General features: G+C 44.9%; 1 protein-coding gene and 1 non-coding gene across 3 annotated transcripts; both read left to right on the top strand.

Moving 5' to 3' along the window:
* Positions 1-187: 187 nt before the first annotated feature.
* On the top strand, positions 188-24973 carry NCAPD2 (non-SMC condensin I complex subunit D2). 2 transcript variants are annotated; one of them, XM_065648743.1, is made up of 31 exons: positions 188-321; positions 432-507; positions 643-701; positions 1153-1334; positions 1793-1932; positions 2851-2978; positions 3063-3186; positions 3268-3415; positions 3963-4160; positions 4659-4793; positions 5356-5440; positions 6084-6258; positions 6523-6644; positions 7197-7406; positions 9323-9497; positions 11085-11169; positions 11319-11452; positions 12845-12977; positions 14535-14619; positions 14723-14884; positions 15123-15340; positions 16534-16645; positions 16954-17077; positions 17283-17438; positions 17654-17831; positions 18859-18953; positions 21674-21754; positions 23817-24003; positions 24254-24380; positions 24513-24671; positions 24859-24973. In XM_065648743.1, the coding sequence occupies exons 1-31, from the start codon at positions 198-200 to the stop codon at positions 24936-24938; spliced, it is 4197 nt and encodes a 1398-aa protein (XP_065504815.1). In that variant the 5' UTR covers positions 188-197; the 3' UTR covers positions 24939-24973. The 2 variants fall into 2 exon arrangements, with proteins under 2 accessions (XP_065504815.1, XP_065504807.1); XM_065648735.1 differs by having other exon boundaries at positions 15123-15355.
* LOC135984660 (small nucleolar RNA U85) lies at positions 756-1078 on the top strand. The gene has a single exon (XR_010605705.1). It is a non-coding gene; the product is annotated as a small nucleolar RNA U85 (small nucleolar RNA).
* Positions 24974-25184: the final 211 nt, after the last annotated feature.

The following is a 25184-nucleotide window of genomic DNA, read 5'->3' as shown; positions in this document are numbered from 1 at the left end:
GGAAGCGGAAGGACTCATAGGTGACGTCGCGCTAACGGTCGAAGGGAGGAGAGAAGCGATTGGGTGAGGCGCCGGCGCGCGGCCGCGCTGCTGGGCGCTGATAGGCTGGTGGAGGGGGGCGGGGCGAGCGCGGCCCGCGCGCGCTGTTTTGAGTGCCTGGGCCTGAACTGGCGGCCTGTGGGGCTGTGCCGGGGGCCATGGCGGCGGCCTGGGAGTTTCACCTGCCCCTCGCCCCCGCCGACCTGCTGCGGGACGGCGGCCCTGGGCGCTATGTGGTGCAGGACATTCTGCCCGCCCGCGAGCTGCCGCCCGCCCTCACAGGTAAGGCCAGACCCTACCCCCACATACACCCCGCTGGGCCTGGTCCCGCCGCCGGCTCACGGCTGCGACCGCCTGTGTTTCCCCACGCCCCTCCCTGTGTTCCTCCGCAGCATTCCGGGCCGCGTTCCGGGCGCGGGGAGCGCTGGCGGTGCTGCAGCACTTCGACCCCATCTACAGCTTGCTCCAGTGAGTACAGAGCCGTGAGCACGGGGCTGGGGCTCCCGGGGAAACTGGGAGTGGAGAGGCTGGTGTGCCCGGGCGCTCGCCTCTCTCCCTGATGCTGTTTACTCGCTGCTCTTATGCACTCTGCTTGCCCTGCAGCCACTTCCAAGCTGTGGGGATTGCTGTGAAGGAGGATGCCCTGGAGCTGATGATGCAGGGTGGGTATCTGCTATTGCCAGCAGGAGTAATCGAGAGGTTGTTCTCCTTTGGCAGTTCAATGATGACATAAAGGCTAATGTGACTTGACGAGCTGGGTTGCACCCTCAGCCCATTCCAGTAATACAGGTCTGTAATCTTGGTGGACAATGCTGAGCTGTGCATGTTCGCTGTAAGGGCAGGCCGACAAAAAGTCCCCTTCCCCATGTCTCTGGCAAATACATCTTTGGGATGCATCAGCTCTGGGTGAGTGTTTCCATGAGCTGATATGGGGTTGTGGAGATAGGACTGGACAGCGGTTCCAAGGTTTGGGTTGCAGGGGGCAGCCCTTGTTGCAGCTGTCGAGATGTGAGCACACATCTTTGGTAATCTGATGACTGCTCTAAGTCTCTAAAAGAAACAATGGTTGAGGGGCCTGGCAAGGAGTGCTCATGGCTTTCTGCCTTTCTTCAGTGGCATCCCATCACTCCAATGAACTTCCCGCCATCTTGGGCGATTCTGGGCTGAGCCATGCAGACCGCGCTGCTCACCTCAATGCTCTCAAGATGAACTGCTACTTGCTTGCTGGTCTGGTGGATGCCTTTGAAATGGAAACCTGCAAGAATGGTTTGTTGGAGGTGGATCCTGGTGGGAAGGTAGGTGAGGGGACTGCGGGGAAACCGAGATGCTAAAAGTAGAAAATGTTGTAAGCTTACTGAACTCTGTGGTATCTATCAGATTAGACCTAATGCCAGCAAGAGCAGTGTATATTGTGAAGTGCTGGTGTTTCTGTGAAATTGTACATGGAAAACAGCCAAAGGGACAACATGTGTCTAAACATCATCAGGGATTCAGATACCTAGGCCTCTCTTTCACTCTTCAGTGTCTGGCTGGTACTTAGAGTGCCAGTATTTTCTTAAGAGTTCCTTTCTGTGGTCAAAGATGACAGCAACGATCACTTGATATGGACATATCAGCTTCTGATACATCTGACTGTATCTCTAATGCTGTAGAATTTAACAGTCGTTTTCTTCTTTGAGGAAAACAGGGTAGTGATGGCATTTTTTCTGTTGTCAAGTTGCTGATGTATCTCATCGTCTAATCTCGTTTCTAGAACAAGAAAAATCGTACTAAAACCTCTGGATCTGTGTGGGAAGAGGAGAGGGAGCCGCTTTTACGGCTGCTCATGCAGCTGCTGCAGCTGGACCTCCGTCAGCTTTGGAGTGGTTTGGTGGTGGAAGAAGAGTTTGTCAGGTATGGGATGGAGTGGATGTAAAGGTGGGTGAGTGACTGGTTTTCTGGAAGGGAGACTTAAGTGTTAAATTCACCAATGAGGTAGTATTACAGTCCTCTGTGGGGTGCATATCACCGGGGAACTGAGGAAACCATCTTGAGGCAAAAGTGGTGCATTAGGGTAGTTCCTTTTCCCTAGGTTTTCTGGTAGCAGAGATAAAATAAACAATTTATTTGCAAGGTACAGCATAGAGCAGCTCAAGGTGGGCGCCTCCTGTGGAGGGACCCTCAGTAGAAAAAAAACTTGGGACAATTATACCCACATAATCCAAGCCCCCACTCCCCGCACGTCACTCTGGGCCAACAGAAAAATTAGAGTCTGGGGTCTCCCTGTTCTTCGTTGGATCCCTTTGTTTTTGTCAGGCAGGTTGTCAGTCAAAATTCTGACCTTTAGTTGCTATTTTGCACCTGCAGCTGGTGAAAATAAGCTCTTGGTAACAGCCAAAACATTCTTCTGTTTGTTGTTTTCTGTTAGACACTGTTCTGTTCATTTACTTATTTCCAGTGACACGGATCCACTTATCTTCTGAGACCTTTTTTACTTAATGAAGCCAAAGGTTCAAACATTCACAGCTTGCAGAAGTTATGCTAAGCACATTCTATATAAGCAGTTTTTAAACAAGTTCTATAAGAAGCAATGTACCAAATAATTCAATAAGCTAAGACTTATTCAATAAGCTTAATTCCTTACAGATATGTTTAGGAATGACTTAGTCTCCTCATGCAGGCCTCTAAAATTCAGATGTTGTTTGCTCAATGTTTAAGGATACTGGAGAATCTCTCTGGTGTGAGGGAAAGGTTTGCCTAGTGCAGTGTGCTGGAATGATATTGATGCAAGTTGTGACAATGAGGTTCACTGTCTCTCTTCTGTGGGTTTAGCTTAGTGACAGGAAGCTGCTACCGTATCCTGGAGAATCCAAGTATCGGTCTTCAGAAGTACCGGACCACACGGGAGACTGTGACACATCTGCTCGCTATGGCTCTGAATCACTATGATCACCAGTTCAGTGAGTTCCTGCTCTTCTGCCATCTTCCCGAAGACGTTCCCAGTTACTTTCCCTGACCTCTTTCTTTCTTCTCGTGTATGAAAGGTGCCACTCTGAAGATCACACAGATGCTGCAGCACTTTGAACATGTAGCCCCAGTGTTTGCACAGGCCGTGAGCTTCTGGGCTACAGAGTATGGTCTGAAAAGCCTGGTGGGTGAGTTGCTAAGGTAAGAAAAATACCCTGAGGCTTGTCCTTCTGTCCCTAGCAATTTGAGGTACCGTATTCGTTGTGTTATCTTTCTGCACAGGGAAATTGGACAGAAATGTCCGCAGGATTCCGCTCGTGATGCTTCTGGAATGAAGGGCTATGCTACCTTCATAACTGAACTGGCTGAACAGATTCCAGCTCTGGTGCTATCTAACATAAGCGTTATCCTGTGTCACTTGGATGGGGAGGTACGTTTCCACAATATTACCTGTCCAGAGAAGTCAAGTGGTGGAGGTGCTGCTATCCAGTTTTTTTGTCTGAAAACAGAACCTCTTTGACAGAGAAGAAATAGCCAAAACCTGCCCCTTGGAATAGGTTATGCCCTTACCTAAAAAATGTAAAGGAAACAGAAACCGTGACATCTACTGTCTGGTTGTTACTCTCAGATATCAAAGAATGAGAAGCTGCTTACTAGTCTGAGATCCCAACTGTTGTCCCTTGTTGTTTTGGTACTTAATGAGTTTGTCACTGTGTTACCATTTCTTAAACTGCCCTTAAAAGCCGTGTTTCTTGTATCAATTCTTGGCTTCTGTGGACTCAGTTGATAGCAGGGTTGCATTACTCTGTCTTGCAGGCACAGCCACGTTCACCCAAGGTTAATAAAAAGTTCATAGTGGAGAAATTCACTTAAGGCTGCAGCCTGGGACTTAAAAGGCCCAAACTCTGGGCCATCTTTCCACTTGGCATATCAAGTTGTCTTTTTGTCTGTTCCTGGTTCAACAACTCTTTTTGCAGAGTTATATGATGCGAAATGCCATTCTGGCGGCTATGGCAGAAGTGCTGGTTCAGGTGCTGAATGGTGACCAGCTGGAGGAGGCTGCCCGTGGTACTCGGGACCAGTTCCTGAATATGCTGCAGGCCCACATCTGTGACATCAATGGCTTTGTGCGCAGCCGTGTGCTGCAGCTTTTCACTCGAATTGTTCAATGCAAGGTAAGTCTGTGCTAGGGAAATGGTGTTGCCTTTCCCCTATTGTGTTTTCTAAGGGAATTTCTGTCACCCGGCTCTTCGCAGAGACTGAAATTTCACAGAGAAAGATGTTGTCCCTGTGTACATTGTATCTGCAATTCCTTTTTCCCAAGAGACCAGAGATCCTAGAGATGAGGGCACTGGGGAACAGAAATTAAATTCTGCTCTTTGTGTCTGGGACAGGCTAGAAGGAATCGCACAGTACATAAGGTCTTTTTGGACATTGGTATGGGAAAATATCACCCATGCTAGATACGCTAAGACTCAACAGGACCCTGGATAACCTAATCTAAATCCTTGTTCTCAACAGAGGTTGGACCAGACGATGTCTAGAGGTCCCTTCAGACTTAAACTTTTCTACAAATCCTTGCCTTTTAGTACCTTAATAGGTCTGCAGTAAAATAACTTCATGAGTCTCTAGGCCTTCTTGCTAACTTTGTCTATGTTCTTATTGTGTTCTAGGCCCTGCCTCTCACTCAGTTTCAGTCTGTGGTATCGCTGGCTGTTGGGCGTCTCAAAGACAAATCTGTGGTAGTAGTTAAAAATGCAATCCAACTCCTGGCTGCGTTTTTGTCCAACAATCCCTTCTCCTGCAAGGTAATTGCAACCAGTCAGATGGATATGCTAGGTGTCTGTTTGCAGGCTGAGTATCTGCAGTGTGCTATAACCAGGGAAGCAGCTTTTCTGTGTCTTGTGGGCGGGACAACATAGCCTTTGATTCTGCAGGTGGGAGCTTTCTGGTTTTCCCAGATTCAGATCTTGCTTTCCCTGCCTCTTCCCTCTCTTGGTGTAATTGGGAGGGATGCTGGAGGCCAGGAGGGTTGTGCTTGATCATGTTAAAACGTGCAGCAGTTTGATTTGAATCCATTGTGGAGTGAGTTTCTTTAGGATCAGAATTAGTCTTTTAGAATATTCTGCACAGAGCGACAGCTCTTTGTGTTTACCGCTCTTTCACCTGAGCTTCTGAACCTCAAACTGGCAATTTACAGCAGGTCCCATTCTAGGATGATGGCTGGAGTCTACTGTTCCAGTTTCCAAAACCAGGGTTATCTGAGGGGATTGAGAACTTTAAAGCAGAGAGTGGAAGACAGCGAATTCTAGCATTTCAGAAAAAGGACAATAAGTAACACATTTGTTATTCTCTTCCTGCCATCTTCAGTTAAGCTGTACTGACTTGGCCGAGCCACTGAAGAAAGAGGTGCAGAAGTTGCAGGAAATGAGGAACCATAGCAGATCTGCAGCAGGTAATTTCCCTTCTTCCTCTTTCCCCTTCACAGGGCATACCAGGGCTTATTTTTCGTCATCTTAAATTTGCTCCTAGGTTGTGGTGGCTTTTATCTCAGATCTTAACTCATGTGAGATGGTGAGGCCAGATAACTGCGATTAAATTCACAAGTTTTTTGTACAATGGTGTTATAAAAGGACTATATGAATGTCCATATCTAGATCAAGAGTCCATTTAGCTGAATATCCTATTTTCAGGGTAAGATCTGAAAATACCTATGAACACCCTCCCAGGTTTCCATTTTCAACCCTTCAAGGACTGCTTGAGCCATGATTTTGGTTAAATATAAAATTAAACTTGAGTAGCTTTGGACCTGGTGCTGCCTACAAAATGATAAATAGCAAATGGTGGTTCTGTCTTACTTGTAATTTTTTTTTTTTTTTTACTCTCAGTGGTTTCCTTTTTTTTTTTTTTTTTTTTTTTTAATGCCAGAGAGTTCTTACCTAGTCTTACTGCAGTCTGGGTGGGATCAGCAATGGGAATAGTGCCTGCCTGTAGACAAAAAATAAATAGTAGAATTCCTAAGTTCCAGATTAATTTCTCTCCCTATTTATGGTGTCATTTGAGTCTCTGTATTCTTTGTTCTCTCATTTTTTTAATAGCTCCAGTGATCACCCCAGAGGAAGAATGGGAAGCAATGCTGCCAGAAGTTAGGGCTGCCATACAGCAGCTCTTTCAACCACTGCAGGAAGAGGAAGAGGAGGTGCTGGAAGTTGAAGAAACAGTGGAGAGTACGTTGGAGCAAATCACTGGGCTGCTGAGGAAGCTGAATTACAAGTAAGAAGGCTCTGTAGTTTGACAGTGTGTATCACAAAGGGATGTGTTGGTCTCCAGTTTTTTGTTCAAGAAAGGTTTGAGCTCCAGGGTAGAGGGGTGATTTCCAGTAACATTACTCTGTAGGAAGGGATTGACTTGGGCACCAGCACAAGGTGCTGGCAGGAGCTGCTTTCCCAGGTGTTCTGGGCAAAGTTGGTTGATTTCTCTTGTGTTCTGCCCTAACGGCTTGCTGATGTTCTTCTCTTGGGCAATGTCATTGTCCAGGAGTGCAGCCTGCCTTACGCAGAAGGCCCTGTGTCGCTTCCAGGGGAAGGAGCTCTTCAGTGGTCTCACAGAGGAAAACGAGGAGGCAACTATCCTGGGTGTTCTGAAGAGGCTTTACACAGGTAACTATTTCAGATCACTCTGTCTCTTCCCTAAGTCCAAGCTGATGCCAGAGCTAGACCAAAACCCTCTGGAATGTCCTGCCCCTCCTTCTGACCTGTGGAGCTTAGTCTGTGTGTACTTGACAGCTCATAGAGCTGCACCATCTCTGGATCATTCGCTTGTCTAGTGACCTGACATTTTGGCTGGATTACAGTAGTCCTGTTGTTTCATTTCTGGTCGGAATCGCTCAGTGTTCCCACTAGAAGTGCATTTCTGATACTTTAACTTGCATAATAACTGCTATGGGGAGCTTACCCCAACTGAACCATGCATTTCTCCACCCCTGCATTAAGTTGTCATTTCTGTAGTGCATCCCATTGTAGTACTGGAACTTGGTCTACAGCATGTTGAAATTTTGTCTTTGTAGCTAAGTCTGATGGCAGAATTTTGATTTTTGTGGAAAACTTGCTCTTGGAAGGTGTCACTATGGGGTGAAGACAGAAGGGTTGAAACTGTGCCTGTTTCTGTTGTACCCTCAATACTGTTCACAAGCAAGTGTTTGTGCTGTGCAGGCTCATGCCCAGGTGAGAACAGTGAGGATTCTCCACGTGGCAACAGTAATCCTAAGACTGCAGAAGTTGTACCGGAGGAGCAGCCTCAAACAGAGCTGGTCAAACAGGAGATGTTGGTGCAATACCTGCAAGATGCTTACAACTTCTCAGTGAAAATCACAGAAGCCCTAAGCCTGATCAGCAAGATGATGTATGAAAACTGTGTCTCAGGTGAGTAAAGTAGCCATGGGGCCCTTTCTCCCCCATTCAGCGTTTCCAGATCTTTTCCTCTGCTGAACAGGAGACATGAGAGTGGTGGAGCTCCAGGGGAAGGGGAAAAGGCTGAAGGAGCTGCTCTTCACTGAGCAGATGTCACAGGCACTTCCAGAATATTGGAACAGCAAACACCATCTAAATGAGTGTCATGAAGAGGTTACATTAGGGCATAAAAGGGCTTTTTAGGAATCCATTTTTTTAAATATCAAGGTTGAAAATGTTTTTAAAAGCCAGGTGACCAAAATGACTGAATTTATGGAGGCTCCCCCCATCCTGTGGGAGGGGATGTATGGTCATAATCTCAGCCCAGATTCTCACAAAGTAAGCATGGCCAATGAAGCTGGGTTCTGTTACCTGCTTAATGCCCCAGTGCAGCTTCAGGTGTTATGCTGGCCACCAGAGGGGAACTGAGCAGCTTGTCTTGTCCACTTCACCTTTACTTAAACTTTATTCTGTAGCTAAAATTGATCCTGATCAACAGTTTGTATGGCTTGGTCCTTTCTAGTGCTGTAGTGAAAGGTAGTGATGAGTAGGCCTTTGAGTTAATTCAGCTATTCATATTTAATATTAGAATTGCTGTAAGCAGTTAGACTTTTTTTTAAATGCTTATCATGAATCAGCACCCCCCAGGGGGGTGGGGCATGGAGGGACACAGCTCCCTCCTCTCCCGTCCTCCCTGGCACATCCCCATGCTAACCACTCATATAGTTCTGGGGTACAGGTGCATCTGGGCACTACGGCGGACTAGCTTCATGCAGGCACTTCTGAGGCTTCATCTGTGTTAAGAACTCATGTGTTGGCCGTGATAAGCATGTGGGCTTCCCCAGCAAGGTTTGGATGTCATTAGCTGTTTGCACACACAAAAATGAACTTCTGAGTTGTGTCTTTACAGATCATTTAAGTTCCAGCCTGAGAGAGTGCCCCTCACCTAATATTTAAATACCTGGGGTTTGGTTTATGTTTTTTGTATGGCTGCACAAATTTTACTAAATTTCCACCTCCCTGTTGTCCTATGCTATAGTATAAGGAAGGCAAGTTGAGTGTCTGGACAGGCGAGACATTTTAAGACATTGTCTTAGACATGGTATGCTGCTGGGTGGGGGGATAGTGTTTAAATGATGCATGTGCTCAGATTTACAGTTTTTAATTAAGATTTAAGATTTAAAGACTTAATTTTATTTTTTCTGTTGCAAATATGTCTTGTGGTGTGACTGGGGTCAGGGGAAGGATACCAGCTTGTCTGATAGGGGATCTTCATTCAGATTTATAAGTTGAAACTTATACTGGTATAAGCTCCTACTTAACCAGAGGTCAGACTCTATGTTCGTTGTACAGTCCCTCTAACCATTGCTGTGACTCTCTTGTGAATGCTCTCCAACTTAATGGTTTTCTTGCCTTATGAGCAGAAGACTGGGCAGTGTATTTCATGAGTAGTCAAGCTGCAATCAAATACATTATTCCTTACCCCATTTATACATCAAATAGCTTAGTTCCTCTGGTTACGGCATTGCGCTGGGACTTGTATTCAGCTGCTCTTGTCTGCTGTGACCATGAGATCTTTTTTCCAAAGCTACTGTCTCACAGATGAGAATTTTGTTCTTTCTCAAACATGGTCTCTGTGCTTCTTCTCCTAAATGTATCACATTAGATTTAACTGTAACATTGTTAACCTGCAGTGGTTTCCTCCAGGACATCTACATCTGTGTACTAGTGGCCCCATTGTGACCTGAGCCCTCTGCAGACAGCAGCAGTGATCTTAGATGCTTGCAGAGTTTGCTGTGAGAGCAATACATCTATGGATTTGTTTTAATGGCCTCTCTGATGGGGATTAGGAAATAACTGCACTAATGCAACTGTTCTTCTCTCCTCAGTGGTGCAGGAAGCCATTGAGTTCTTTGTGACAGTCTCGCAGTTTGGCATGCCCCAGGCACTGCTTGGAGTCCGCAGGATGCTCCCCCTCATATGGTCGAAAGAGCCTGGTATTAAGGAGGCTGTGCTGAACGCCTACAGGCGGCTCTATCTGAGCCCCAGCGGGGATTCAGAGAGGTATGGCTCTGCCTAATCATAAGGTTGTTTTCCTTTTTTTTTTTCTCTCCCCTCTCCCCATTTCTTCTTTTGGGGAGCTGTTGGGAAACGGGTATGGACAAGAAGAGAAGTTGCCACACTTTGTGCTGAGCTGAAATGTAGGGTTATATATCTGAGTATCCCAGTGTTCCTCTGGGGCCTTCTGCTGAGCCTCTGCTCTTGGTTTGTCATAGTGTTCATGTGTAGGAAATCTATGCAGCAAAACATCATGTGAGACCATATGGAAAGAGAAGCTGAGAATGATTTTAAATTACACTGTTATCAGGCACTCACACTTAACATTCTCATAAACTTCACTCTCATACAAGGCACTGCACCAAGACACATGTGCCCAGATGATCTGAGTAGGGTTCCTGTGTGATAGGGAGCAAGGAATGTCACTTATGAATGTTTGTCTTGTCAGTGGAGTTCTTGTTTGGCAACAATGAACTGATATTTTGGATGACCCTTTTGGGATTCAGCTGTTGTTACGGAGTCATCCTGTGTCTAAGAGACTTTCATACTTTACCCTCTGGGTGAAGTTGTTGCCCATTGTCTATTCCCATGTTTTGGGATAATAAGAGGAAAGGTGTACAGTGTGGTCTAAAGTTGGAGCTATCTTTCTGTTACCAGAGCTCAGTTTTCTTGCTGACAAGACATACGTGCTGTGGCCTTATCTGAGTGTAGACATTTCTACTTCTGACACATTCCTTGGTGTTTACTGGTTTTCTTACTATCAGTTGTGTCCTTGATTTTTCAACATACACGGTTTCTTTATGCCTCCCACTATACAAGGTTAGTTGTTATTATCATATAGGTGCTTTCACACACATTTCTATTTGTATTTCGTTCAAACTGATCTTAAATGTTTTTGTAACAAATCTGTATGCGTGGCAGATGAGACGATGTTAGTGGGCTCTTTGCTAATCTTTATTGAGGATTTGCGGGTCAGAGCTGGGTACCACTTTCATGCTTGTTCCACGCTAGAGAGGAGCTGTCTCTCCTCTCTAGGATGGCACTTTATATTTTTCTTGGCACTTGGCCACGTGTAAATCCTGTGGGATACACATTGACTCAGATAAGCGTGATCCCTGGTGAGACTCGCCATACCTCACCCACATTTGTACCGTCAGGGCAATAAAAAGCACTCTCTGCTTTTTATTTCTTCTCAATAGTGTTGCCTGGAGAAGACTCCTGCAGTTTGAGCTCTGGCCTTTTTTTTTTTTTTATAGAAAGATTTTCAGTTTCTTGTGCTCTAGGGAATAGTACTTGTGGTTGAGAGGAAAGTGGGAAGTGGGTGGTGGCTGCCCCTTGTTGGGCCTTTGAGCACCAGGAAGAGCAGCAGTGCACAAGTCAGTGGACTTCTGAGCCCATGTTGTGCTTGTTGGAACGTGAACTGGGTGACTTGGAAAGCTCCAACTTGTGGAGGGAGAAGTTTTCCTGTCCCCAGGGATCAAGTCTGTCATCCAATATATGTTCTCAGCTCTCTGAATAGGAGAGTAATTGTGACAGTTGTTTTTTCTTTTAGTATTTTTTTAAAATCTTATCTTATTTTTTCCCCCTTCAAAGGGCCAGGGCCCAGAGTTTGGTGCATTCTCTCTCTCTCATCATGGTGGATGCATCACTAGGAACGATACAGTGCTTAGAAGAAATAGTGAGTACTTGCCTTCCCTGGGTTTGGATTGCATTTTTGATCTTAAGTGTCCATTTTATTAAAATGATAGTCATTGCAGTTAATGTCTTTGGTTCGAAGTCTGTCTTCCTCTGCATCTCCCTCCTTGTTTTATTGCATTTCTTTTCCAGCTCTCAGAGTTTGTGCAGGCAGATAAAATAAAGCCTGCTGTGATCCAGCTGCTTTGGGAGCGATTCACAGAAAAATCTCAGTGCTCGGAACTAGAACAACGTGCTGCTGTGATGCTGCTGGGGATGATGGCACGGTGAGCCCAGGGCCTGGTCTAACCCTGTGAGTGGGAGGATGTACAGAGAGTTGATTTTACTGAAGAACTGTGGGTGCTGCATCAGCTGACCTTTTGTCCTGCAGCTTCAAAATTGTAATCAGGTCATGGGGTAGTGAAGCCTGGAATTAAACAAAGTTGTGCTGAGTCCCACCAGCACGGTCTCTGAACAAGTATGACAACGTTACATTCTTTGTGTTCTGAATGCCCATCCCTCCTCAGGGTTTACTGTGTCACAGCTCTGCAGCTTTGTCTGTGTTTGGATAAGAACAGTGAGAAGCTGCTGATTAGAGATGTCTGGAGCTTTTACCATGGAGGGAAATGAATCTGCTTCCTATTCTGGGGGTAAAAAGAGTGTAATTGCACTGTAAGGTTTTCTTTCCCTCAGTTTCCCAGCCCAGTAACCCTGTAGCATTTAGTTTATGTGCTGATTTCTTCTTGCTCTTCCTACTTCAGTCCTTCATCGGTCAAAAACAGGTCTGCATAATGATGATCTTAAAGTTCTTGGCTCTGGAATTGGAGCCATTTCTGCAGCTTACAGCCGGTTCTGCAATTTGAGTATTAGATATTCCTTCCAAAGTATTTCTACCACCCCATCCCATGTACTTGTAGCAGAATTGCAGACACTGTCTCAAAATTAATATCCTTCCCTAAAATAATGTGATTTAAAGAAAACTGTAGGTTTCCGGGGTATCCCATGAGATCCTGTGTGGAGTCCATGGATATGTGTGTGTAAAATAAGAACAGCATCACTTTCTTCACAAATCTGCTAAAGGAGGCGGTTTTGCTTTTGTCCTATAGTTATGAACTTTTAAGATTCTCTTTTTAAATGCATTAGATTCTGTTCTTGCCATCTTCACCCGGTTAATTGTATGTTCCTCAGACCAGGCCTGCATAATTCTGCCTTTCAGAGGTAGAAAGGGAGGTGTGTGGGCATGTTTTTTTGTGGGGGGTATTGTTGTTCTGTTTTGTTTCCCACAGTAAGGGAGGAAGTGTCACACATCACCAGTCCTGAGCTGCTGGACTCTTTTCTGTTTTGCAACATTTTACTTTGTTCTTACCCTTTAAGTTTTGCTCCTTTCTGATAAGAAGAGTCAAGAATCTTCTTTCTTTGCAAAGAGACAGTATGCCCAGTGTTGTTCACTTTGGAGAACATCCTCTCTTAGTGGAGTATGGATTAAACTGGCTTCTGTGGAATATTGCTTGCTGCTCCTAGAGCTATATCTTGAGTCATTGGATGGAATTTTTTTCCCACCCCTCTTACTCAAACCACTGCCTTTCGCAAGGCACAAGGAATATTTCTACTGGTTAGGTATATTCCTGTAAACTTTCAGCAGCAACTCCTGTAATACCCCTATCCCTTCCATTCTATAGGGGGAAGCCAGAGATCATTGGTAGCAACCTGGATGTCTTGGTGACAGTAGGGTTGTCTGAGAAGGTATGTGAAGATTATTGCCTGGCTCAAGAAGTATGCAATGCCATCTCCAAACTTGCTGGTAACCCTAAGGTAAGACTCTTAGCTTGTTCTTGAGGTCATCCAGAAATAGAGTTGTCCAGAGACAAAGAGGGAAATGTTTTGTATTGAGAAGAGAGAGAAGTGATAAAGTTTCTACTGATTTTGAAATTAAGTAGGTTGAGACCATTCAGCAGCACTGTCTGGAAAGCTTAGCACACATCAGCGAACAGATAATAAAAGAAATTTCATTAGGCAACAGGCTGAATTCAATTAGAAAGAGTTCAGTGCACAAGCAAATATGTTTTTCTTTCAATTATTTTCCTCAGACTCTGAGTTCTAAGCTGATTTGTGTTTCCTCAACCATGAAGCCCTTTCCTCTACTGATGTTTTCTGGTGTTGTGATTCTTTTGCCCTCCCTATTAATTGATATTTGGGAGTTGTCAGCTGTACAGCTGAATATAAAACATGAAGGATTTTCAAACCTGCCCATGTTGTACTTACAACAGCATGGTGGTTGATGACTTCTTTGTCTGGAGAACAATTTATACTTTTTTGGGTTTTTTCATGCACTTGAAAAAAGAAAAAAAACCTCTTTGTTTTTTCACTCAAGCATTTTGGGCATTTTGGTTCAGGCGTTCCAGCATAAAAGCAGCCCTCCTTCACACAGCACTGTCATTCTGCATTTTCCCCTTCCACTGGGGATGTTACTACAGGACCTTCACAAATTAATATGTATTACAACACTCCTAAATGTTCTGAAGATGGCTGTAGTTCAATTTTAGGTTAGCTCTGCAGTGAAGTTTGTAGTGAGAAGGGACTGAACTGTAGATAGTTGAATAACTGTGGTATTAATAGCTCTTCCTTTCCATTCCCCCTTCCTCCCGAAATTCAGTATAGACAGTAGGACTATGAATTGAGAGATTTTGTTTCCAGCTACTGAAAGCTGGTAAACCCTCAAGCAATAACTTGTTCTGGTCAAGTATATCTTGATTAGGCAGCCACAAATGTGCTAGGACATCTTGGGCATTGTCAGTCATACTTGGTTTAGTAGTTTTCTCGGTTATTTTATTCCTTCCCTAAAATGTGGTGGGACTGATAAAGAGCATATGCAATAGCCTAAGTGTGAGGTGGTGTTGGATCCAGAGCTATCCTCTGTTATTTCTACTGATGATATTTTGCTTTTAAACAAAACTTCATGTTTCTGGAGTTACTACTAGGCAAGAGCATGTAGTTGACTTACTGTTGGTAACTCTGAAGATGCTCTAAAGGTTTCCCTCTTCATTCATTGTGGAGAATGAGTAAATAACATCAGATTTTAAGAGAAACATTTTGATATTTCGAAAGAGTTATTTAGATTTAAGATGAAGTAGTGGATCTCTTGGGGTTGGCCTGGGATCATCATGTGGCCAAGCTTCAAATCCACCCAGTGCTGCCACCATGCCTTCAAAAGAGACAGTGATGTCCCTGCTGTGTGTTTAGTTGCAGAGCAGTACTGGATGTCCCTGCCATGGGTTTGATTGGCATTGTGCACATAGCAAGGTTAAGTACTGGGAAGGGCATGGGGGGATCTCCTATGTGGTAAGAGTAACTCATCTGTTCTCTCTGCAGCCAGCACTGAAGAAGAACAGTGCACCTTTTCGGCTGCCACAGGACCACATGCTCTTTGGGTGCCTGCGTGAGGCTGTGAGTAAAGGTGAGCTCAAGTTAGCAGTAGGTTTGGAGGAGATGGAGTTGGGCTGTGAGACAGCCCATGTTGTTGCTGATACTTGTGGTACATGGCTCCTTCTCCTCGTCAGGCTTTGCTCAGCCAGGCGGTCACTGGATCCCCTTCATGGAGGCAGCGATAAAACTCATCTACCAGCTAGCAGAAGGGGCAGAGGAGATATGTGCTCACATCCTGCAGGTGTGCACTCAGCAAGCTCTGGAGAAGCTGCAGGAGGCTGATGGGCAGAACACTGGTGAGGAAAAAAGCTGGTGGAGGAAATTTTTTTACCCGTGATTTCTAGTGCTGCAATTGGGTGGCCTAGAGTAACTGCATGAGGAGAACAGGGCAGAGAGGCTAGTGGAGTTGTTGGCGTGTTAGGGTGTGAACACTGCAAAAGAGTCTGTGGAGCATGGAGATGGGCTATACAGTGAGACTTGGCAGTAACTGATGGGAGAAGAGGTCACTGAACTGTAGTAATTTTTCTCCACTAGATCCAGGGGTTTCCCCCAGCAGAGTCTCTGATGGTGCTAGCAGTCTCCCCACATTCCTGCTGATGCATCTGGTGTCCCTTGTGGGACAGGTGGCACTGCAGCATGTAGCATATTTGGAAGTGTCAGTGAGTGCAGAGCTACGCAGACGCCGCATCCTCAGAGAGGAGGAGAAGAACAAAAAGCATCCTAACAGCAGCGCGAAGAAGCAGAGACCCCGGGTGAGAAATGAGGAGGTGTGGGTTTTTGTTGTTTTTTTTTCCTATGGGCAGCTCTTCTAGTGTTCCACCTACTGCCACAGCAGACTTCTGGAGAATGCACTCCTGAGGGTGCACAAGGTCCAGGGTAATGTGCGCTTTGGGAATAGAAATGGACATGTGTTGGTCAGGATTGACAGGGAGAGCTGAGGTCTTTCAGTGACCCTGTTCAATAAAACTCTCACGCTGGTCTTGGCTTTTGAAGAGCCAGAGACGAGGGAATAAAGGCTGATGTCCTGGCCATGCTTATCCTTCTTCAGTCAAACATTTGCTTTCCATCACCTCCTTTCTTACCAGTGCAATATTTTGTAATTACTGCTAGTGGTGAAGAACACCCATTTGTGCTCTGAGTTTTGGAAAATAGCTTCTGGAAACTTATGCCATGGGGCTTGATGGTCCTATCTTCTCTCAGGTAGTAATAACGAAAGTTTAATAGTAGCCTTCTTAATGGGATCTGTAAGATAGAAATGCCCTATTTGGTTAGGTCCGTCTTGGAACATTTTCCAGAGTGTAGTGAGGCTGAGTTTCTTGGGTAAGAATAGAGAAAAATGTTGTGTGTTCCTAGGTATCCAGTCTCTGTTAGCTGCCTACAGTGCTGTGTCCAGAGAAATTTGTAGTTAATTTCCTCACCCACTCTGCATGTCAGTGCCACTACCATTGCCCACATAGGAGGAGGTTACTATGAGATTTTTTCCAAGAAGCAGCAGTTGGATGCAGATTTGGTCGCCATGCAACGCCCATGTCTCATGTTGCTTTTGCCTTGCTGCAAGGTTTCCTATGATCTTGCTCACAAGATCAACGATTCAAAGGCTGCTTTGAACTTCTTGCTTTTAGGATTTGCATGTCCCTTAGGCTATGCCGGACTCGGGCACTGATGCCAGATGTGTCCTATGTCTGTCTCAGCTTAGTAGCGTGAGTGACTTAGGCTTTCTTTTCATTGGTGTTCTGTGGCATGTGGACTGGCAAATCCTGGACTACACTTCACAGATTCATTCAGATCTCAGGGAAAAGCAGGTTATAAAATTCTCCATCAGTCTGTTCTCAGCTCTAGTCATGCTGCTGGTAACATCCATGCATCTCTTGCCCAAGAGGAGTGCTTCATGAAGGAAGGGGTTATCATTGCCTGTCACTTTTTCACAGTTTTCCTTTCTGCCCAGAGCACAGGAAACGAGACCACTATGGAGGAGGAGCTGGGCCTCGTGGGAGCCTCAGCTGATGACACAGAGGCTGAGCTCATCCGCAGTATTTGTGAGACAGAACTTCTAGATGGTAAGTGTGGCCGCCAGCAAGGAGCACTGGCTCTGGCTGCCTGTGTGAAAGAACAGGTACGGTGGGTAACAGATCCAGAAGGACGAAGGCTATTGCCTTCAGAAGGAAACACTGCCATTTTCGTCCAGTGTCTGTTTCTATGTGGGCTGCCTGTTTCCTTGCTCCACCTCTCCGGAGGTGGTTTTTCAATGCTGAGTCAACCAGTTTCTGTAATCTGCAGGAGTTCTGGGATAAATTGAGTAATTGTTCTTAAAGAGGGATGTGCGAACACTGCTCTCATACTTGCTGTCTTCATCCCCACTCTCTAGGGAAGCACTTGTTCTCTGCCCTTGTTCCACTGGTGCTCAAGATCTGCAACAACCCTGGGCTCTACAGTGATTCGGCGCTCTCAGCTGCTGCAGCCTTGGCCCTTGGCAAAGTCTGCATGATCAGGTAACACCTAGTCGTGCTGGTGTTCATTTCCCAGCCTTCCTAATACTAAAGCACAAGCAGATGTTGCAAGTCCTTTCCTGCGGAGAGAGCAAACACATAAGTGTGTTCATAGATTTTTGGGTTGGGGGTGGTTTTGTGTGTTTCTACTCTCTGAGAGATGGGATTTTGGTATCTATGTCTTCTTATCTGTACCCTGTCCTGTCAGCTCTGAGTTCTGTGACTCCCAGTTGCGCCTGCTGTTCACTATGATGGAGAAGTCCACTCTGCCTGCTGTGAGATCCAACCTCATTATTGCAGCAGGAGATCTGGCCATCCGTTTCCCCAACCTGCTGGAGCCTTGGACATCGCATCTCTATGCCAGGTAATGCTATGCTTATTGCTGGGAGAGAATAGGTGATGAGAGCTCTGTAGAAGGGTGACACTGGGCCTCCAGAGGGTGAGAATGGTCCAGGAAACCAAATCTGAAGGTGTCAGTGCAGGTAGACAACAGCCCTGGGCTGTGGAGTAGGCTGTCATGCATATTGGTAACATAGTTACTGCAGAAAGCAGCTGAGTATCTCTCTGTTTTTCTCACAGGTTGCGGGACCCCTGCCCAAGCGTGAGGCAGACGGCCGGACTGGTGATGACTCATCTTATCCTCAAAGACATGGTAAAGGTGAAAGGCCAAGTGAGCGAAATGGCAACTCTGCTAATAGACCCAGAGGAGGCAATTATGGGAGTGGCTCTAAACTTTTTCAGTGAACTCTCCAACAAGGCAAGTGGATGCTCAGGGACCTTACAAGAGAGAGGAAGGGCTGGTGGAGGTTGGGTCAATAACACGAGTTGAGTCCTGGAGAAGGTGTGTCAGTGATGTAGAGCAGCTCTCTGTCCCTCTGTGTTGCCTAAATGAGGGTAGATAAAGGAAATTTTTCAACACAAGTTTTATTTCAACTCTGATGTTGCTGAATTTGACTTCATCCATTCACATCGGAAGGCAAGCTCCAAACCAGTGCCTTGTCCCTTTGCTTCCTTGTCTATGCCTAGCAGGGAGTTGGGAGCAGGTTTCTGCAGTTTTACCTTTAGACTTTACAACAGAGTTCCCTGACCTTATGGCTCAGGCAGTGCATTATCTCTGAAACCTTTCAAAGTTGTTCTTGGCTGCGTGACACTGAGACACTTAAATTGAAGCAGGTAAAAACAGTAGCAGCATTGCCCCATACATTGCTCATTCAACATGAAGGCTGCTGCAGGCCCTTCAGAGTTTGAGATTTACTGCCTGAAAAGCTGCAGTGATACTGAGGCTTTACTATCTTGGCTTGCTCTGTTAAAAGCAGAGCCAGCCACGTGACTGCACTGACTTCTTATCTCTGCAGTGTCTATGACAAAACCATGTAAAAGCAGCAGGAAAGGAAATCTGGATTGGGTCTTTTCAGGCAAGATCAGAGACAGTTCCTTGACCTGAACTGCTGTGTAAGATTCCTTTATGAGGAAGCTTTTTGTTGGATTGTGACAAGGTTGGAAAGAAACTGCATCCAAGTCTGTCAAAGACCAGAGCTGTTGCAAACCAAGGGTTGCAGTTGCTGTTATCCTGTTGGTTGTTTCTTTCCCTCCTTAGCTTCAGCCAAGTAGTCCTGGTTAGCTTCCGCTGGCGGTATACAGCTCGTTTCAAAAAGCTGATGTTTTCAATCAGTAGATTTGGAATGGGGAGAAAGGAGGTAATTTTAAGTGGGCAGCTTATTTGGCTTTACTCAAGCTGTCCTTTGTAATTCTGTAGCTCATGTAGAACCTTCTGTTCTGCACAGGGTAATGCCATCTATAACCTGCTTCCAGATGTAATCAGTCGTCTCTCAGATCCTGACTGTGGCATAGAGGAGGAATCATTCCACACTATTATGAGGTATTCTGGGGTTAAAGAAATCTCTTTTGACCAGATCTATGTTTATGCAAAGGGAGAGTGCCAGATCCAGGGAAGAGGAACTACAGCAACGTACAAAATTCTTCTTCAGTTGTTCTCCTTGATCTTTTTCAGTCTGTATCTGCAATGTAGTCATGCTGAGGGTAATCGATTCTAAGTCCACATAGTTGGGAGTGAGGAGAGACTCCACAGAACTTCCACTAGTTCATTCAAAATTACTTTCCCTCTAGAAAAGGAAATCTGTTGGTTTTATGCATGGGAACATGTATATACAACATTAGGAGAACACAACAGATTTGAAAGACTCAGCCGCCTTTGTCATTTTGGTGGCCTGCTGGAGTTTAGTAAAGCTGTAATTAAAGTAACAGATTTGTGTTTGAGTTGTTTGGTTTTGTTTGTTTGAGTTGAGGGGGTTTTTTTGGTTTTGTGGGTGTTTTTTGTGGTAGTGGTGGTGTTTATTTGTTTTCAATAATGCCTCCATAGTATAGAGATACATTGGAATATTTTAATCTGAGGGCATCAGCTGCTCATAGACAGCATGAAGAATGTCTTTAGTGGTAAATTACAGAAATCTTCCTTTCATATCTGAAACTTAACCACAGGAGGAATTTTCTGAGTTGCCTGAATCCCTGTGGATTGCAGAGGGGAGTGTTGGACAAAACAAAAGTATTGCTGTTGCTGAAGAGAGGAACAATAAAATCTCCAGTGTTTTTTTCAACTAGAGTCTTTCTGTCCATGAGACTCTAGTGCATTTAGGAAGGGGGATGGAATTTCGGACAGGTAGGAGTTGCAAGGCACAGAAAACGTCTATTAGTGAGGCTGAAATTGAGACTGAAAATGATGTATGGCTGCAAAAATATATGGATGTTTTGCTTCAGCTTTCAGTAAGGAGGGTACTGTGAAATAATTGGAAATACAGCACATGGCTACTGACATCACATATAAAAGGGGAAGTTAGTGTCTGATGTGGAAGCAAATCATCAGAGAACCATGAATAAGGCATGTATAAAAAGAATGGGACATAATCCTTGAATTTTCAGTACAATTTTTAATAAATGTCAAACTGGAGGTGTTGCCACAGACCTAGAGAATAAGTGCGATTAGTGTGGTTAAGACAGCTGTAGATGGACTTTTCTGACTTCCAACGGCATTCAGGGAGAGAACTGGAGATGCATGGCAAGTAAGAAAAAAGGCAGTATTGATTTAACAAAGTAGACAGGTATCATGTTAGTTTAAAGCTAATTAATTTTAAAGAAGGCATGATCATCAGAGCACCACGTCATATGCTTTAAATCAGAAAAAGGGGGAGAGTAATTGAAACTGAATTATTTCCCTGTATAATACTATAGAAAATGCTTACATTGTGGAAAGGATCCAGCTTAACTTGGAAACCGTGGTGGACATAGCACAGGCTAGGAAGGAAGCAGCGGCTTATGCTGCAGGAACACTTGCCAGACTGGAGAACAGAGAAGTGTAAAAAAGATTGGGGTAGTGGGGGGATCATCACTGTTAAAGGACTAACTTGCGCAGAATGAGAGGGTTACAGTAATAACCAAGATTAAAACTAGCAGAAAAATGTCTAAGATTGAATGTTTAGAAATTGTTTAACCTCTGCTGTAAAGCTATGGCTAAAGTTAGAGATATATCCTACTTGCTGTTTTAGCAGTCAGGTTATTTCTGGTTTATGTATAGGGAAGCATAGGAGGTGCTGGTGAGACCTTGCCTGGAATGCTGCCACAGTTCTGGTCCCTTAAAGAAAGATGAGTTGATGCTGGAAAAAATGCAAAGGGAGGACTACTGAGGATCTGGTCTCTGTTCCGTATCTTAGAAGAGCAGCTTGGTGTTGGTGGTTGTAGACATAACAAAGACTGAACAAGGATGTGCTTAGAGCAGTTATATCAAGGCCAGTGGCAACCTGACTGAGCTTGAGTTAGCAGGAATGGTGGTACAAGAAAAAGGGAGGCCATCAGGACCTTCTTAATAAATAGAAGTTATTCAGTGATTTCTGTAAGGACATCATGCAAAATGCAGAAGTATTTAACTGTGTTAAAGTCCGTGTCTCTCTATTCCTCAGCATTTAAGTTCTGTTAGGCTTTGTTTCCACTTTAGTGCAAAGTAACTCTCACTTTTGCATGGATCCAAAATACAGCAACATACCTTCAAGAAATATAATGAAAGGAAAAAGTCACAGGAACAGTTTTGAGGGAAAAAAACCTGCATGTCAGCCTGTTCCCCTCAAGGTCTGCTTGTAAGACACACTAGTCTGCCAGTGGAACTTATGAAGTGAGGAGATTGGATGGAAGGAGCTCATCAAAAGTTGACACTGCGGACTTTTCAGTGTCCCTCCTACCTCAGACCCCAATCAGATATTAGCACTTCTCACTCGAGGCCTGCCAGGGTTTTTGCTCTAGCTGGATTTCTTCATTTCAACCTAGGCAGATGCTATTATGCAAACATGCTGTTTTAATTATACATGATGTCATAGCAGCTGTCCCCCAACAGGGACTGTGATTACTATTTGAAAGGTATATAGGCTTATAGCTTCAACTGAACCAAGTCTGAGGCATGCAGAGCTCTCTCGTCTTCTTTTGAAGACCAGCCAGCTGATCACTGGATAGCATAGCTGCAAAGCATCCCATGGTGTAGGCAGAAATGGGGTTTCTGCTCTGGGCTCTCAACTTTGTCATTTTTTTCCTTTGCAGACATCTCTTCTCATATATTACAAAAGACAAACAGACAGAGAGCTTGGTGGAGAAACTTTGTCAGCGATTCCGGACTGCCAGGTCAGTTGTAATCCTAATTTTCCTGACAAGCAGGTCTGCTTCTTGGGAATTGTTAGAAGAAACTGCCTTGCATATAGTGCTTTTAACAGGTTCCCATCATGTTCTTCATGTGGCAAAGTGACAAATGCTGAGATAACCCACATTAGGTCCCTTTTTCTTTTTTTCTTTTTTCCCTATCTTCCTCCTAAAAAGATGTTAATAAATATGTATAAATTAAGGCTCCTGGTCTTATTACACTATTGTTGGCCACTCTCCCCTCCCACCTTTCTTAGGGAAAATATTTTGTGACAATTTAAGTCTTCATTACAGCTGAGCAAGGACACACCCCATGTGGGTGTTTTATGCACCTCTGTGGTCCTTTCCCTTGTATCTCAGCTAAGAGACTGGTGTGTTCAACTGAGAAGCTGGGGTCTCTCCAGCAGTCCTGCCTGGAGTGATCTCAACTATCTGGTTGATGTAGACCTGTCCTTGTTCTGTGTGCATGGGCTGCGCAGAACTAACTCAGTGCCTCAGACTTTTTTCTTACTCGAGGGCTTGTGCCACTCTGTGCTTATGCCTTTGCTCTGCTCTGTCTGTGAGATGTGTGTGTCTTGCTCATGGTGCTAATTACAGAGTAAAGAGTGCAGGACCCATCCCATGAATCTGAGATATCGTTTTGCTTCCTGAGTTTTGAGGGGTTTTTTGTTCTTGCTCCTTTTCCCAAGCTGTAACCTCACTGACACAGATGCACGCTTTCCCGCCCCACCCCCCCAAGATAGTAGAAATTTATCTGCCTCTGTCATGTACTTTCAGTGGTATCTTCATTTTACCTTCTACTGGATTTGGTGCACCCTGCTTTCCTCCATTCCTGTGGTTTTCCTTCTCCATCATTGTGGCTTTGCCCTTGAGGTTTAAGCTGTGTCTGCTTATCTTGGCCATTTGTACACAGTGCCTGGGCATGTGACCTGCTCAGCTGCCTCAGGGTTGCATATTCCCCAGAAATATTTGGATTTTATTTCCTGAGATGGAGTGGAAAGTGGTCTCTCTTTCCAAAATTGCCTTCTGGGAACACTGGTGAGCTCTTCACATTTGTAAAGAACCATCTGTGTGTAGGCCATGTGTAGCCTTTACTAAAATGCCCTAATATTTCTATACCACAAAGATGATCAGTTTAATACACGCTGTCAGTAATGCTAGAGCAAGGCTCTCACCCCAGGTTAAAACAGGAGTTTATCAGAAAAGATTTTGCAGCCACCTTCATGCTCCTCAGCATTTCTGGAGCTCTAAACATAGCAACCTGCCAAGTATTGTTCAGACTTTAGACATGGAAGCAACTGGATGCTGCAGCTTTGTTCTCCATCTGTCTGTGTTTGGACAGTGCATTCTGAGAGGGTATATGCAAGACAAATTTCTGGCCCTCTGGTTTGTATATATTATTAATAAGGGCTTTGGCCTAGCTTTTTTTTCCTCCCATTCCACCACAGTGAGCTACGTTAAGAACGTTAGCTTGCCTTTCTTGGGTTTTTTTCAGTAACTACTTCTGGAATTTGAATGTGTCCTTTTTGAAACAGGAGTTGTTATCTGTTCACTTTATATCCTAATGAAAATGGCCTTCTTTATGTATCTGGTCTGTCCCTGGGCAGGAAAAAGAGAGAGAAAATATCAAATAAAACTTCTACTTGAAACTATCTCGAACATGCAAAAATTACTAGCCAGGGGTTTTTTATTATTCACTTGAAATAAGGCCCTTCAAGAAGAGTCCTCACCTCACTGAATGTATTATTGCCAGCTAGGAGGAAAAAACTTCTGACGCTTTTTAAACGAGGGACTGTGTTCTCTAACAGTGAAGCCTTCATGTTTGTCTGACAGACACTAAGTCAGTGTCTTCGATGGAATACAGTGGTGGTTGTGAAGTGGTTAGTATGGTGTGGCCTCTGACCTGTAACAGAACAACTTGAATCTCATGTTCTGCAGGGCAGAAGCATCTGCAGGAAACGCTTCATCCTCATGGGCTGTGCTTCTAGGTGGGATGTGCATATCCTTATGCATCCCTTTTCATAAGAGCAATCTTTGTCTTTCCTAGAACTGAGCGTCAATATCGGGATCTGTCCCACTGCCTCACTCTGCTTCCCCTCTCAGAACGGGGCCTTCACAAGCTGCAGGACAACTTTGACTGCTTTGCGGACAAGCTCCAAGACCCAGCCGTCTACAGTTGTTTCCAAACTGTGCTGGCTCGATTCCGCAGAGGAGGCAGCAAACCCGAGACTAAAGTAAGGATGGGTGGCAAGTGTTCAGGCCAAGAAAACAATTGCTTTTTGTACACGATGAATGGGAAAGGCTTGCAGTTTTCCATGTTAAGCAGGCTACTCCTTGACCCTAACAATTTATCAGAGAACCTGGTGACAATTCTGCTACGGATGTAACACTTCTCTCCCCACCCTTCCACCCTTTCTTTGGCTTTTTTTTTTCCTTTTTTTCTTCTTTTTTCCCCGCTCTGTTACATCATTACATTTCCATCAGGTTCTGGCTGAAGAGCTGGAGCAGAAGCTGTCAGCCTCCCGTAACAGAGGGCTGGATTCAACGGAGACGTGCCAGGAAGGTAGTGAATCTCCAATGCCGGAGACGGCCAAGCGGAAACCAACAGGAAGTACGTTCCTTTTGTGAGACTGCAGCCTTCCCCTGATCCTGCAGTCCAGCAGAAACACCTAGGGACTTTTCCCTAGATGACCCTTACAGACAGAATGGCCGCTACCTTTATTTTTTTTTTTTTTCTTGGCAGGTTCACGTCGCCAGCCCCTGAGCACAGCCAACAGGGATGAAGATTTTGTCACACCCCAGCCTCATGCTCTCCGAAACCATAAGCGTACCCAAAAGCGCCCTCCACCCAAAAAAGCTGTTATTATCTTCTCCAGTGATGAGGAGAACAGCTCTGAGGACGGTAAGGCACTGTACACGTATGCTCAAAAGGTGAATGTGGAGAAAGACTATAGATTGGGCCCATCAGGGATGTTCCTTTGGTAATGGGCAGAAGGTATGCAGGGCTTCAGAGCGCTGCTTAGGTTGCCTGTAGATTTCTCTGTTCAAGGCCATGGAGTGCTGGTTATTGACATGTTTTACTCCCTTAGAGCTATTGGCAGAATTGGAGGAGGAAACCCCCACCAAAACAACTCCCATCACCAGATCTTCAGTCTCCCGGCTGCGCTAAGGGAACCATCTGCCACTGTCTTTAATGAAAAATAAAACTCGGTTTATGCAGCAGTCGTCTTCTCTTGTCTGAACCACCCTGTAATATGACAGTGCTTTAAATGAGGACAAAATGGAAGCTACACACCAGACTAAAGCAATTCAAATCCTGTCTTTTGATATCCCCACAAAGAAAGGCAGTGATGAGCATAGCTGCTGCTTTGACTGCTTTCACACTGGCTTTGCACATGAAAGTAAACCACTGATT

The sequence above is a fragment of the Caloenas nicobarica genome, chromosome 1 (genome assembly GCF_036013445.1).
Source record: "Caloenas nicobarica isolate bCalNic1 chromosome 1, bCalNic1.hap1, whole genome shotgun sequence".
Classification (NCBI taxonomy): Eukaryota; Metazoa; Chordata; class Aves; order Columbiformes; family Columbidae; genus Caloenas; species Caloenas nicobarica.
Note: the sequence above shows the minus strand (reverse complement) of the source record. Positions and strands in the feature narration are given on the sequence as shown.

Bases quoted from the DNA above. Each gene is read 5' to 3' on its own strand.
- NCAPD2 (XM_065648735.1), top strand. From the start codon at position 198: ATGGCGGCGGCCTGGGAGTTTCACCTGCCCCTCGCCCCCGCCGACCTG. The intron at 24,381-24,512 runs GTACGTTCCTTT...TTTTCTTGGCAG, and splicing joins CAAGCGGAAACCAACAGGAA to GTTCACGTCGCCAGCCCCTG. The intron at 24,672-24,858 runs GTAAGGCACTGT...TTACTCCCTTAG, and splicing joins GGAGAACAGCTCTGAGGACG to AGCTATTGGCAGAATTGGAG.